Below are 15,785 nucleotides of genomic sequence, written 5' to 3'. Positions count from 1 at the left end.
TAATTTTCTGATTGTACCTCAGGATATGTGACAATAAAATTGAACTTAATGTGGAATACTATGAGGTTATCCATATTGGTAGAAAAGAATTCAAGTGTGGTGTATGTTTTAAATGAAGGATTATTGAGATGTGATTTGGTAACCTTTGCACATAAATCATTGCAATTTAATGCAAGAGTTAAGTTTAGCAAGCTCAGAAGAAAGCAGATCTAAGGGGATTTGAACATGTGAGTAAAATGTCTTGCTGGAATTACATGGAAGTGTTGAAAGAGAGCTCAGAAGGAATACTATGTACAGTTCACTTCAATACCTAACAAATTATAAATTTTTGATGGAGGAAATTCAAAAATGTTTCACCAGATTGCTTCATAGGATGAGAGATTAAACTGAATGGGCTGATACTAAAGACATGAGGTCATGCAGTGTAGAAGCAGGTATTTGAGTGCAGCCCGTCAATGCTGACCATCAGTATCTAATTCCATGTACCAGCACTGGGTATGAATCTTTCTAGTCCTCAACAGTTCTGGGCAGTAGGGTTAGCATTGCAATGCAGCGCCAGAGACTGTGGTTCAAATCCGGCGTTGACTGTAAGGAGTTTGTACTTTCATTCTGTTTCGATGTAGGTTGGCTCGTAAACTTAAGGGGGTTGTAGGTTAATTGAGGTATTTGGGTGGACAGAGTTGTGGCGAAAAGGGCTTTAAATGTTTAAATTGAAAGATTGAAATTGAAATTCCACTGATTGGCCAGATACTCCTAAAAACTTGTGAGTGTATCTCCTTGCACCACCCATTTGGGCACACATTCCAGATTCCAATCAGCCTCTGGATTTAAAAAAAATTTCCTCAGATCACCTCTGAACTTGTATGGCCTGATCATGAAACCTTGTTGATTCTTTTTTACCCCTCCTTTCCTCTAGCTCCTCACCCTTGCCTTCTCCATTCTGAGAGATGCCCCCTCCCCCTTCACTTCTCAGCTATGGTTTCTTCAGCCCTCCGAACCATGTCCACCTATGACCTCCTGACTGTGGGCCTGAGCTCCTCCCATGCACCCCCCCCCCACCCCTCTCATTGTTTTATTCAGGTGTCTGTCTGCTTTGTGCTCTGACCTTGACCAAGGGCTCAGGTCCAAAGTGTTGGTGATGTATCGTTAACTTTGCTACTTTTTATGCATTAAATTACAATCTCAGCATCTGCAGACTTTCTTGTTAAGCTCTATACAGGGGTGGGCAACCTTTTTATTAATTCCTTAATTCCTTAATACAATAGCCTTAAGTGTTCTGTGATTAGTAAGGGATTGCTTAAGGTGGGATGTGAGTGGGAAGGGAAGGTTGAGAACCACTGCTCTAGACCCAATTGTTACTGAAATATTTTGCTTGAGAAAATTTACATTGGCCCGTTTCCTTTGGAGTTATGAAAATGTGCATATAACGAATCAATTAGGTATGATTAAAACAGTGGTTTTCAAACTTTTTCTTTCCACCCACATACCACCTTAAGCAATCCCTTACTAATCACAGAGCACCTATGGCATAGGGATTACTTAAGGTGGAATGTGAGTTTTAAAAAAGAAGATTGCTTACCCCTGCTTTATCACTTATGTTGTGGGAAAGAGTTTCATTCTATCTGTCAACTCTCTTAAGTTTGTAACGTTTCAAAGTCTAAATGAGAATGATGAGCTAGACACAGGAGTGATGATGGACTTGGTCATGAAAACCAATGGTCACCGTATCAAAATAAGTTGCCAGCCATTCAGGACTGAGATGAAGTGTACATTTTTTTGGAATTTTGTGTGCTTGTAAAAATTAGGCCACTGAGAGTATTCATGATTTTTTTTTTGAATATAAAAGCATTGAGGGATATAAATTTGGTGCAGGGAGGGAGGGTAAGTTGAAGGGTCATTCACAATTTGACTGGCAGGGAGCAGATTGGAACAGAAGATCCTGCGCCTTCTTTCCTCTCCTGAGGTCATGATTCTAACTGGATCTCAAATCCTCCTGACTGCAGATTAATGATTCTGCAGCTGACAATTGCTCTGCTGGTATTTTAATTTTCTGTTACTTCTAAGGCATTGGATAAACTCTCATTGCCCAATTTCTGGATGTAAAATGGGGATACAAGCAAGAGATTAAAGAGATCTCCATTGCATGTAAGTGACATGACAATTCTGACTAAGGGGACCACAGATTGTCAGATTTTTCAAGCTTTTAATTAATTCCCCATTAATTCTTCTTATTAATATCCCATTTAAAATCAGAGTCTTTTGACACAGAAAGAAACCATCATTTAGAAAGATTGTGTCTCACTTTCTTGTGTTGAGCGCCAGAATCATGCAAATAAGTACTCTCCAAATACAGACACAATACCGTTTAAAAGTAAGTAAGTTCTGCTCCAGACTAATCATTACATTGTATAATGCAATGAAAATCCAATGCAATATGAAGGAAACATTGTTGAAGGTTTCACCTTTTAAATGCAATGGCAATCATAGGTGGTTTCTGTTCACTCATGCGGACACTATTTATAGTACATGAACACCTCCATTCCTCAGAATTCAACAGGTCCCCAGTGTACCTAATTCATTTTTCTAGATGAACCTTTGAAAGTATCCTGTCCAGATACATCACAGCTTGGTACAAGATTTGCCCAAGTCCAAAGGAAACCGCAGAGTGTTATGAACGCAGCTCAGACCATTGCCTAGATTGTCTGCCATCGCATCGACTCTATATTGAGCTCCCGCTGTCTTGGGAAAGCAGCCAATGTACTAAAGGATGTCATACTCTGATCACACTATCCTCCCCCTCGCCTTGGTCAGAAGATACACGAGCTTGAACACACGCACATTCTGGCTCAAGGAGGAGTTTCTTTCCTTCTGTTATCAGACCTTCCATTAGAAAAAGATGTTGCCTTGCCCCGTTTAACTGTATTTTTCTGTTTAACACTTTATTTAATGGTAACACAATGTTTCATTCTTGAACTACCTGCTGTACTATATAGAGGGTGACTTGTCTGGCTAGCACACAAAAAAAATTCACAATATCTTGGTACACATGACAATAAACATTTCAATTCAATTCAATTCAATTCAATTCAACCGAATGTTCTGGACCAATTGACCTAAATCACAGATTATTTGATCATTTATTGCAATATTGCTTGTGGCACTTTATTCAAAATTGTTTCCTGAATTAGCACAATGATTAGATTTCTCTAATAGATATAAAACACTTGTGGACATCTTGTGAAAACAAAGGATGAACTTTAAATTTCTCTCTTTCCTTCTTGCATAACATCAACACAGTCTTTTCCTGATTGTTAGAAATTCAACTGAATGGAGAACAGACGATTCTCTGCAAAGCACAGTCCCTTTATTGTAAAGGGATCGTAGAAATGTGGAGGGGAATGGTCTCAATAACGAAACAGTGGAGAATGCATAAGGAGCCAAATGGATTACTCCCATACCCCTGCTTCTTATTTTCTTCTAACAATAGCCTCAATGTGACACCGAGCATCATCAGAAAACGCAAACTGTGCATGATCTTGTAAAGGAAGCCACAAAAATGATTACACTTACAGTCTTGGTGACATACGAAGTGCTGGTGTTCATGCATGTTATTCCCTCGCTGTTGCAGCAGCCGCCACATCTGTAGACAGACACGCAGGACGGTTTAAAGATGGTGTTTGTTGCTGACCCAAATTCTTTCCCCACGTCCAAGGACACCTCCCTGGGCATGCACTGAGTCTTTTTCCACTCAAAATCAATACCTGATTGGGCAGATTCAAATATCACAGAACAATAATCAAGACCTACTTGGTTTATATGGATGAAAAGCCAACACAAGAAGCTCCTTTAAGTAAACACATTCATAATGAGATTAACGATAGAGTCCCTCCCTCCACTTTCAAAAATGCTATGACAAGAACACTTGTAAGCCCACGTGGGCTTTAAACTCTTCAAGCGTGGTGTGCATATTGGCAATTAAATCACTAGATTAGAATTTAGAGTCCTGGACTCTTGAGTAGCAAGTTCAAATCCCTCCATGGTAGCTAGGAAATTTTAATTCAAGTTATCTTATAAGAAAGCTCATCGGGGCAGTGGTAATCATTAAACTACAGGGTCATCGTTAGAACCTTATCTGCTTCAGGGAAGGAATTGTGCCTTCTTTTCTCACTTTGGTCCGTACATGACTCAAGTCCCACTGATATGGTTGATACTTTGGAACATAGTGTTTTAAGGAGAACATTGGATCCTGATAATGGTGGCAAAGTCCAGATTGTGTGAATGAATATAAAAGAGAATGGATTTGAATTTTGATACTGTTCAGGAATAAGTGATGTCCTCTCTACAGAACACAAGGTTGAGACAAGTACTGAATTGGGCACACCAAACACATGAGCAATGGCACCGCTCAGAGGCCTGCTGTTTCACTGGACCAGAGACCCAGGTTCAATTCTGAACAGGTGTTATTTGTGTGGAGACTCCATTCTTTCCCTTTAAATGTGTGGGTTTCCTCTGGCTCCCCTGCTTTTATTCCTATATTCCAAAGACATGCAGACTGGGAGGTTAATTTATTTTTTTATTCTTTTAATTTATTTTTTTATACAGTACAGTAACAGACCCTTCCGGCCCACAAGCCCGTGCCACCCAAATACACCAATTAGCCTACAAGCCCCATAAGTCTTTGGAAAGTGGGAGGAAAGTGCAGCACCTGGATGAACCCCATGCAGTCACAGGAAGAATGTACAAACTCCTTACAGACAATGCTAAATCCAGGTCATTGGCACTGCTCACCACTACATTGACAGGTTCTGCACATTAGTCGCTGTGACTTGTTCCTGATGGAGGTTACTGGTAGAATATAGGGAAGAGTTGATGGGAGTGTGGAGTGGATAAAATGAGTAGGATTAATGCAGAAACAGGTGTTTGATGGCCTGCAGAGATTTGATGGCTGAAGGGACTATTTCTATGTTGTTTCTCTCTATGACTTTGATGAAAAGCTGTGCTTAATTGACACTGACTGAAAAAAGCCAAAATAAAAGAATAACCTGCTGGGAACGCTCAGTAGGTCAGGAGATTTCAGAGATGAGTTAACATTTTACATTGAAACCTTCAATCAGAATTGGAAAAAGCCAAATTAATTTGCTGGTATTGGCCAGAAAGAGGTCTCAGTATTAAGCCAAACCCAATCTGCTGTAGGAACCTAGCAGGTCAAGCAGCATCAGTGGAAGGGAAAAGAATGGTCACGCTTTGAGCCCAAAGTCTTCAGCAGGTTTTACTGCTCGAAATGTCGATGATTCTTTTTTTTTCCTACTAATGCCACTTGACCTATTGAGTTCCTCCAGCAGATTGCGCTTGGCTTCACATTTCACCATCTGCAGTCTCTCGTGTGTCACCACACCAAGCCTTAAGGCCAAGGTAAGAAAGAGCATATTCTACCTGGAGCAGAATATACACAAAACATCTGTCAAGGATCAGGAACAGATCTGATGACCTGGATTTCCCTGAGTGGGACTCACCTCTGGTTTCCCTCATTCCCACAAATTTCTCTTCTCCCTATCAGTCCCAGAACAGAGTTGGCAAGGCTCATAGCCAGTGCCTCAGCCTTGGTGAATATTGTTGTGTGGGCCAGATCAATCTTCCTGTACCTCCCCTGCTAATTCCCACAAACCACCTCTGAACACCAATGAAGGCACACCCTGCTCTCGAAGCTGTTAACATTTTAAAAGGATCTGAATGTGTCTGACATAGAAAACACATGTAAAACAAATGTTCCTATTTTAGCCTAATAGAGGAAAATAAAATTATAAAAAAAACTTAGAAAGGTTAGGTCGTAAGAATCTCTTAACCATAGTAGGGGTATCAAAAACAAGAAGGCATAGGTTTTTAAAGAGAGGAAGGAGTTTTAAAAGTGATCTGCGAGGATGATGGCTATTTGGAATGTGCTGCCAGAGGAGGTAACGGAATCAGATACAGTTACTATGTTTAAGAGATAGATGGTTTAATAAGCAAGCGTTATGGATTAAATATAAGTTCATGCATTTAGTTTATATAGGAGAATAGGTGGTTGTAATGGGCAGAAGGGCCTGTTTCTGTATCTCAGTGCCTCTATGGCCACTGCTTCATGGTTGAACCAGCCCTGAAACACGACTACATTTTGTCTTCCTTGGTTCCCTGTGACTGCCAATTCATTGCCACCCTGGTCCTGCCAAAGGATATCGTGGGCTCTGAGGGATAGTTAGGTCACAGACAGCCAGATACAAGGTCTCACCCCCGGATTCTTAGAATGGTCTTCCGACAGATTGTGAGAATGCAATGGCCTTTCCGTTGTTCCCCTATGTCTGCAGTAACCACAAACACTTGGGAGCAGTTGGAGAGAAAAGTACGGACTGGATCCAGGGACAGCGCTGAGTGCAGGAGCAGACTGGGAAACTGTGCAGATGCATTTGACCTCTGGCACGATATCTGTATACTCTGGTGCACAGGCACAGATGTTGGAGTGCGCACCAGGACACACAGCAGGTAGCCAACAGTTCTCCAGTTCTCCAACAAACCAGCAACATTTTCCAGGCCAATTAAATCAGTCTGGTTTCTATAAATAATTTTAAATAAAGAAAAATCAGTGTAAGACTTCCAAATAATTAAAAGCATTAAAACCAAGCAAAATATTTGTAAAGGGTATGTTCATTTATTACTGTCTCTGGAGTGCCACAATTCCTATTCTAAAACATTAGGATTACAGATGCTGAACCAGGTCTAACCTACCCCAGAATCCAAGAGCAGATTCCCATGCAGGGAATCTCAGCAAGGTTGTGCTACATTGATCAACTGAGGCTCCAACAGTTCCTCAACACAATCCAGGCCTGGACATTATCACTAGGTGCTGATACACAAATACTCCTGTGATCCAGAATTGGGAGGCCCACCCTGACCCTGGAGCCTCCTCACTGAATATGTTCTGCTACCCTGCCCCACCAGATTATTTCATTGTCATTCCTCCTGCTGTTCGTGTGGCTTTGCTCTGTACAAGATGGCTGCCAGGTCTCTTGCAACAGACCACAATTCATTGCCTGTCAAGCCTTTTGGGTCATATAGCTGTGGAAGATACTCTCAAACATTTCTTCTCTGCAGTAATACATTGTTGACATCAAATATTTAATGCCCATCCATCTAATCATAGAATAATTTATGACACGGAAACAGACTACTTTACTCATTCTGTCTGTGTCATTATAACACCAATAAAATAGAAGGATTCCCTGGGAAATACTGCAGCAACAGATGGTTCATAGGACCATAAAATCAAAGAAGCCATGTGGCCCATCAAATCTATAGCTCTTGATTAAATCCATCAGGCCCCTTCACCCATTCTTTCCTTGCACTGTTATAAATTATTCTCTAATTAACCTGACTATCATCAGTTCTAAACCTATAATGAAATGGCATTTGTATATTTTTCCCTTCAACCAATCATCTCTAAACAGCCTTTTAATTTTGACATTCATATGTATGGCCCAGGTGCCAGGCATCTGAAGTGCAAGAGAGGGAGGAGTGAACAAAAAAGGAAGGTTTCTCTCCCCCTCAAAATCATATTAAAGACGTGCATAAAACACAATAGTTTGCAGACACTGTAGCTGAAGTAAAAATGAAATGCTGGAGAAAATCAACAGGTGAAGCAGTGTTCTTTATCTAAGCAATGATATAGGTGCTACCGATATTTTATTGAAGGGCTCAAGGCCAAAATGTGGGTTTTGTATCAGTATCATTACAAAACAAAGTAAAATATTTGACCTGCTGAGTTTCTCAAGCATTGTGTTCTTTGCTTACAGATACACCTGTAGTGTGAGCATGGTGTGCATATGTTTCATGTGTGGCTGCCCCTCTGAATCCATGCAATTTATATTCCTGCACATGGCCCTGGACAAGATTGATAAGAATCTTCTAAGCGTACGGGTGTTCTTTTTGGTTAATTGGAATATTTGGATGGCACAGGCTCGTGGACCAGAAGGACCTGTTACCGTGCTGTATGTCTACATTTTAAAATGTTTACAAATTTAATTAAAAACAAATATATCTCTGCTGGTGGTTCTGAACACATGGTACAGGTGCAACTGAGCAACGTGCTCCACTTGTGAAATTCTATTCTGCAGCTACTTATAGGACTGAAGGTAGGAGATGGATGGAACAGGAGTGGTTATGATACTATGAGTTTGGCAATCCCGGGAAAGGATGGACATCTACCCCACAGATCGCTTCTGTGCATTTTAGTCGGGCAATCTGCTCTTGGTCAATGGGAGGTAGCTCATTCCTCATGTACCTTCAGGTGCAGAACAATGAATGATGGCGTCATTGGCCTTGATTGTGTGAAACCAGCGAGTTATGGTCTACCCCACATCACAATATTCATCTCTCATCAGGTCAAGGTTTTGAAGTTAGCTTAATGGCCACAGGGAAGGACAGAGAGCAGCCAGGGGCCCTGCAGAAAAAAGTAGCATCCAGGAAGGTGCTGAGAACAGTAGGGCCATGTATCAGGGGCACATCTGCGTCAGAATGATAAGTGACAGAATAACCTGTCACAATCATCTATCCACCTATTCCTCCAAGCCTCAGCTGGGGAGAGTTCTCTTAATCACCTCGGAAACCACAAAAGAGGAATAGAAGCGAGTCTTGGCTCCAAATGCTTCCTGTTTATATTGGAGGTTTCGATCTGGAGCTCGGGTTGCTGATGAACTGAACGGGGGTCTTTATGTGGCTGCAGAGGCTGAACCCATGGACACTCAGTATCTTTGAGGGGACACTCTTTTGCCTCTCTTTCTCTCTCACTGTTTGCAGCAGCCTATTCTAGACACCCTCCACTCTGTATTCAATAAATATTGACCAATGTATTTCCTTTAAACTTTGCTCCCTCACCTTAAACTCTTTGCCTCTAGAGTGACTATGCCTTCTAGCGTGTGACATTTTTACTCCGGGGAGTGTAGGTTCTAACTATCCATCCCTTAATTCTACAAACTTTTATCAGCTCTTTCACTTTCAACGCTGCAGAGAGGGGAAAAAAAAAACATCCTCTCCCCAGAAGTACTGGCTTCATGGAGCTCAGCCACACAATATGAGCTGCCATATCTGCAGCCTGGAGCTCATGTGCAGCTCATTTCATCTTAAACCCTTCCTTGGGGTTGATTCAAGATTCAAGATTCCTTTAAAGTCATCCAATGGTACAGAACATATATTACTTGAAATTGCCTTCTGCCTGGCATAAAGCAGACAAAGAGCCACCATTAATGTTGCCCAGCGTCCCTGACAAGAGGCGAATAACCAGACCAGAATATCCAAAGGTTACTGTGATTTGAAACTTGGAGACAGAGGTCAAGGATATGAAGTTCGTTGAGGACCCCATTTCTTTCCTCAGAAGTTTGAGCATTTGGAGTTCATGCTTCACTCACTGCAATCAATTGTTTGGAAATGCTAATGGAATCATGGAGTTGGAGAAATAACTGAATATTAACTAATATTTTTTTTATACAGTTCAGTGAATGCAGGTTTTCCAAAATCCTGGTTGCCAGGTAATATATTTTTAAAAATCTGCTTATTATTTAGAGCAGAGTAGTAGTGCACGGACAGGGGTGTGTGATAACCAGGGGGTGATCCTGAGTAACCTTCGCTTGTGATTCTATTTCTATCTTTGGGACATAAAATAAGAATAGTTTCTTGAATGAAGCTCAACATATTATAACTGTTGATCACGAGTGTTTCTGAATGAATGGAATAGTGTCATTGTTACCAATGAGGGTTGAGAAATGGGGTAATACGTTGTCAGTAATAAAAATAGTTCAGCATTGGACGAACCCTGCATTAACAAATAAATTATTATTGAGGGAGGTTGGAACACCATTTCAGTGCAAGACCACAACCATACACAAACACACAGATGTTCATGCACATGCACACACTCGTATCAGAAATATTCTCCTCTGGATAATCTGAAGTAAATCATTATCCAATCTCAGGAGAACCAGGGTAAATGATTCATGAAACATAACTCTTTTAAAATAAGCATCTCCCTTGTACTCATGCCCTCAGGAATCATATGTTGATTTGATCATCAAATTATTTCTTGGCATCTTGTTTGTACTGGCAACTTGCACGTTGGTGGGGTACTTTAAACCAAGTAAAATTCACTGATACTTGGCCAATAAAAAGATAGACCTATACAGCGCTGCGGTTAAACCAAACTCACTAAATCTCCATTAGGTTTCAATCGAAGAAGCAAATTCTACCACCTCCCTCGTCTTACAGAGCAAAACCACCCAATCAGGTTGCTTGTTTTAAAATAAAATCTTCAAATAAATAATTTATGCTGGATCCCTGAAATGGTTTCACTTCATTTCTATTTAGAATTACTGAATGCTAACTCCCAGCATTGAAAGAAGGACAAGTTTGGTTCATTCAGGACACAAAAGAACATGATTATTACATCCCAACCTCATGGCACCGTATAAATCAAGAAAGGGAAATTCAAGTCCAATGTGTGAAACAATGTGGAGTCACAAAGAGAGCAAACTAAACACAATCTGCTGGAGGATCAGTGGGAGAAAAAGAATGGCTGACATTTTGAGCCAAAGCCATTCATTTTTCTCCCAGTGATGCTGGTCTACCCGCTGAGTTTCCCCAGGACAATAGATAGTGCTCAGCTTCAGATTCTAGCATCTGCAGACTCCTGTATCTCTTCAGATTTTTTTTTACCCACAAGTTGCTTGGGTCCAGACTATATCATCTCACAGGACTTTTTCGCGTTCGTGGGATGATCAGATTTAGCATTTCACATGGTGGCTCAGCTGGAATGGCCTCATGACCCCAGAAATCCACATTCAGTCCTGACTTCAGGTGCCTGTCTGAGTTTAATTTACACCTTCTCTCTGTCACCACATGTGTTTCCTCTGGGTGCTGCCATTTCCCATTGCTTCCCAAAGACCTCTGGGTTAGTGGGTGAATTGCTGTAAATCGTAAATTACCCCTTGTGTGTGGCTGACGGGAAGAACCTAGAGAAACTTGATGAGAATCAAGAGAGTACAGTAAAATCTCTGTTATCTGGAATTCAAGCAACTGTCAGCCTCAAGCAACCGGAAAAAAAAAAATTCCCAGAAAATAAATGGGTAAAAAATACAAAAGTTTAATATTGGCGCACCTCGTTGTTCGTTCGCCATTCACACACAAGCAACTGTAAAATTCACTTATCCCACATCTACCAATCCCCATAGGTGCTAGATGCCAGGGGTTTTAACTATATTTTTTTAAAAAGTGAGATTTATATAGGATTAATGTGAATCGATGGTTGATGGCCAGTGTGGATTCAGTGTGTTAATGGGCCTGTTTCTGTAATGTATCTTTTTATGACTCTCTTCCCAGTCACTAAATGTTTTTGAACTGAGTGCCTTGCTGGGTGAGGTTAAGAGAGGTTAAGGGTCAAACACATTGTTGAAGGCATGTTCTGACTAGTCCAGAGATGGATAGGGTGGAAATTTGTCCTAAGCACATATTATTTCTGAACTACAGTTTATGAACTCTATTTCTAAAATTCAGTTCAATTTACTTCAAAAGAGCTGGATGCTCAAAATGCGCAAGATGCTACTTTACATATTTAGGAAGGATCACAGAGGGAACATTTTTAACCCCCCAAAATCTCGCAAAAGCATGTGGTGACCTTTGGTTTGAAATGGTGTCTGTTACTAATTCATTTTATTCCATCATTTAGGCTACATTGCCTGCTCAATTCTGGATACTACTCTTGAAAACATAGAGAAAGGGTAGATTTGCTCAATAAGTAGTTTATTGGACACCCATATTGTACAATGGAGAAATGCACCAACATTTTTGTAGCTGAACAGGTATTTGTAAAGAAAAAAATTACGATAGCAAACAAATCAAAATAAATTTTTAAAAGCCAATAAATAATGAGATAGATCGATAATAAATATTTTCAGTCATTCAAGTGCAAAAATAGTGAAACAACAGGGCAGACAGTTCTTTTGTACTGTTGATGCAGTCTGTGATTAGTCTACCAAGGGGAGGTTCGAGAGTCTGAGAGCCATTGGAAATAAACTGTGGTGGTACCTACAGGTGCTGGACTTTAGGCTTCTGTACCTCTGCCCAAAGGCAGCAGTGGGACCAGGGTGACAGGGGTTCCTTTATGATGTTGGCTGCCTTCTTCAAGTTGCAAGGGTGAAGGGTGACAGGAGGTCAGGCTGGAGAAAACTAGGATGGTTCTGCTTGCAGGAAAGAAAGTCGAGTGATTTAATAGTAGTGTACTGGTTATGTCAGGTTGAGAGAGAATGGTTATGAAGGTTTCAAGGATTTTACCTTGTTTCCCTGTCACCTCAGGACTATTACTGTGATATTTAGGATATGATGTGCAAAACCAAATTTTAGCTACATTAAGCAATGAATCAGAACATACTATTATTTAATGCTGTGCCTGGATATGATCCATTGCCACTCCAGTTTTAAAATGTTCTTGTTAATAAGTTGTGGACATTGTTGAGGCTTATTCTCCAACCCAAATAAGACGCAGAAATACATATAGCATGGTAGCAGGCCATTTAAACCCACGAGTCCGTACCACCCAATTAACCTACACCCACGGCACATTCTGAACGGTGGGAAGAAACCGGAGCCCCCCATGGAAAACCCACGCAGAAGCAGGGAGAACGTACAAACTCCTTACAGACACCACGGGATTTGAACCCCAGTCCCGATCCTTGGCGCTGAAAAGGCATTGCGCTAACAGCTACATCAACTGCGCGGCCCTAATAAGCCCTGAACTGTGGAGGCTGTTCAAATGTCAACTGTGAAGTCACAACCAAAATATGATAAAAATGTTTTCCAATCCTTTTGGCTTTTTGTAAATGAAATCTGAGTATCACTTATACGAGCTTCCCATTTTTATATTTCCTGCTTTCTTAGCTGTCCAAATTTAAATTCCCTAGATTTACACAGAGGTGAAGCAGTCCTTAAGATGATGGAGTCTGCACCAACCATCAAGCAGCCATTTATACTGAGCCTAGTGAATCTGTTCTGCAATACTCAAACATGCTGGAGAAACTCAGCAGGTCACACAGTATCTGCTGGAAGTAAAGGGTAACCAATGTTTTGGGCCTGAGCCTTTCGTCAAGGTATGGATCGATGAACTATGATGGCACCTTGACGAAGGGCTCAGGCCTGAAGCCTTTGCTTTCTAAAGATGCTGCATGACCTGCTGAGTTTTTACTTGATCGAGCTGTTTTCTGACCACACTTTGTTGATATCCTTGCACAGATATGCAGAACTTCCATTTGTTCCTTAGCTACTTGGTTCACCTACCTGTTCACCTTTAATAACTGGTGCACATAGATAGCAAGGACCTTTTTCTAATAGATTTCCCAATATATAACAATTTAAATAATATTATACTTCCTGTTTTCTTTAGCAACGTGGATATCTATGCATTTATCTCTGCATTTTCCATGTATTTACCCAACCCCCAATTGCTTTAAAGCCAATCTGACTCCTTTTCACAGGTGACAACACTCAGTTGTCAGCAAACTGATAAATATTACATTTGGGTTTTCATCCAAATCATTTTTATGCATAGATGGGGCCCAAACTCCTGGGATGAGCTTTGCCTCTCTGTCATGAACAACTAATCCTGTATATATTTCTGACTAATGTCTTGATATTGATAACAGCTTCAAAATTAAGAAGCCTTTTGAGAAATGGTTTCTTTAATGAATAAAATATATATCTTCCCACTATTGCATGACAACTATGAACAAATAATAGCTGTTGATAGTAAGACTTTATTAAGTTCCACATAAGGTTTGCTCCTGTAGAGTTAACTCAGAAAGGATGGTACATATTTTGGCTTTAGCTTCTGTTCTGGTGTGTCAGGAGATTGAAACAAGGATCACAGTCTCAGGAGAGGTGGTAACGGACATGGGATTGAGGTGAGGAGAAAATTCTTCACTCAGTGTATGGTAAAGCTATGGAATTCTCCACTACTGGAGGGGGATAGTGTTTAAAGTGTTTAAAGTAAGAGATGGATAGAAGCATAGAAACATAGAAGCTAGGAGCAGGAGTAGGTCATTTGACCCTTCGAGCCTGCTCCGCCATTCAATGAAATCATGGCTGATCTTAAAGTTCAGTACCCCGTCCCCGCCTTCTCTCCGTAACCTTTAATACCCTATACTGAAGAAATATATCTAATTCCCTCTTAAATATATTCAATGAACCTGCCTCTTCTGCCCTCTGTGGCAATGAATTCCACAGATTCACCACCCTCTGGGTCAAGAAATTCCTCCTCATCTCGGTCCTAAATGGTTGCCTATTATCCTCAAACCATGGCCCTGGGTTCTGGATTTTCCCATTATTGGGAACATCCCATGTTTTCTGGAAACAGAAAGCATCAAAGGGTATGGAGTGAGAGAGCAGAAAATCTGACTATAGACCCATAAAGAGACACAGCTCAAATTCAGGGTCATTAACAACTAACATACACATCTTCGGGATGAGGGATAGAATCGAATTGGAAACCCACGCAGAAGGATATGCAAACTGCATAATCAGTACCCAAGATCAGAACTGAACCCTGATCACTGAAGCTGTGAAGCAGCAGTTCTACAGGCTGAACCTCACTGTAACCCAAATTGTGGAAGAATCAGCATGAGAATCTTCTAAAGTGAACGCTTCCTCAAACAAAAAGCGACTCAGAAAAGTTGTGCCATTAATTGATGGGTATTCAAAGATAAAGGGCAGCAGGATTAGTGTAGTCATTAGTGCGATGCTATTACAGCGCCAGCAACCAGGGTTTGAATCTGGCGCTGTCTGTAAGGAGTTTGTACATTCTCCCCGAGTCTGCATGGGTTTCCTCCGGGTGGTTTACTTTACTCCCACCCTTCAAAATATATGAGTCAATGGGGCAGCTGGGCAGTACAGGCCTCATGGGTCCAAAGAGCCCATTATCGTGCTGTATGTCTCAATTAAAAAAAACGTAAATACATATTTATATCCTAAAATAATGTGTATATGAAAAAAATAGTCTCATTAAAGTATAATTCTGACAAATGTGCACATTCACATTGTAGTTGGTTGAATCAATAAACCTATTGTACATTCTGCATCTTGAGTTTCTCTACACATTCTGCATTATGACCCTAATGTGGACAAATGGGATTGGTATCGATGGCAAGATGATTGACATGGCCATGTTGAGTCGAAGGGCTTGAGTCTGCAAAGTATGGTTTAATGACTGTCTGATTTGAAATCACTCACAAACATACCACATTGGTTAAATTTTAGTGATTCCGTAATGTTTTTGAACTTTGGAAATATTCATCATTATCATGAGCTTTGACATTTGCCTCAGGACATGGGTGTGGTTTATTTAGCTGTCAAGATATTTTTCAAAAGCCTCACTCCAAACCCACCTCCCCTCCCCGCGTGTTGCGTTTTGGAGTGAGCATTCAATTGGGATTTGTGTTCGTTTTGCTGTGGGCCACCCACCCCAAATTCTGGACTTGCGTCAGGGACAGAAGTAAATCACAAAAATCTGGACACTGGTTGAAGTAAAAACACAAAATGCTGGATAAGCTCAGCTGGTCAAACAGTGCCCTTTATGTAGCAAAGGCGAAGATGCATAACCAACGCTTCGGCCTTGAGCCCTCCTTCATCAAGGTATGGAAGAATGCTAGCAGGGATCCTAACGAAAGGATGGGCGTGAGAAAGGGAACCAATGGCAGGATATGATAGGTGGAGAAGGGAGG

General features: G+C 40.9%; 1 protein-coding gene across 2 annotated transcripts in view; it reads right to left on the bottom strand.

Annotated features, from left to right (window-relative positions):
* Positions 1-15,785, bottom strand: part of vegfc (vascular endothelial growth factor c) — a 198,517-nt gene that overhangs the window by 60,520 nt on the left and 122,212 nt on the right. For both annotated transcript variants that reach the window (XM_069940796.1, XM_069940786.1), the window contains exon 3: positions 3,571-3,761. In XM_069940796.1, the coding sequence (XP_069796897.1) occupies positions 3,571-3,761 (191 nt within the window). The remainder of the gene's footprint in view (positions 1-3,570; positions 3,762-15,785) is intronic.

The sequence above is a fragment of the Narcine bancroftii genome, chromosome 1 (genome assembly GCF_036971445.1).
Source record: "Narcine bancroftii isolate sNarBan1 chromosome 1, sNarBan1.hap1, whole genome shotgun sequence".
Classification (NCBI taxonomy): Eukaryota; Metazoa; Chordata; class Chondrichthyes; order Torpediniformes; family Narcinidae; genus Narcine; species Narcine bancroftii.
The sequence above is the reverse complement of the archived record's forward strand: the minus strand, read 5'-3'. Positions and strand labels throughout refer to the sequence as shown.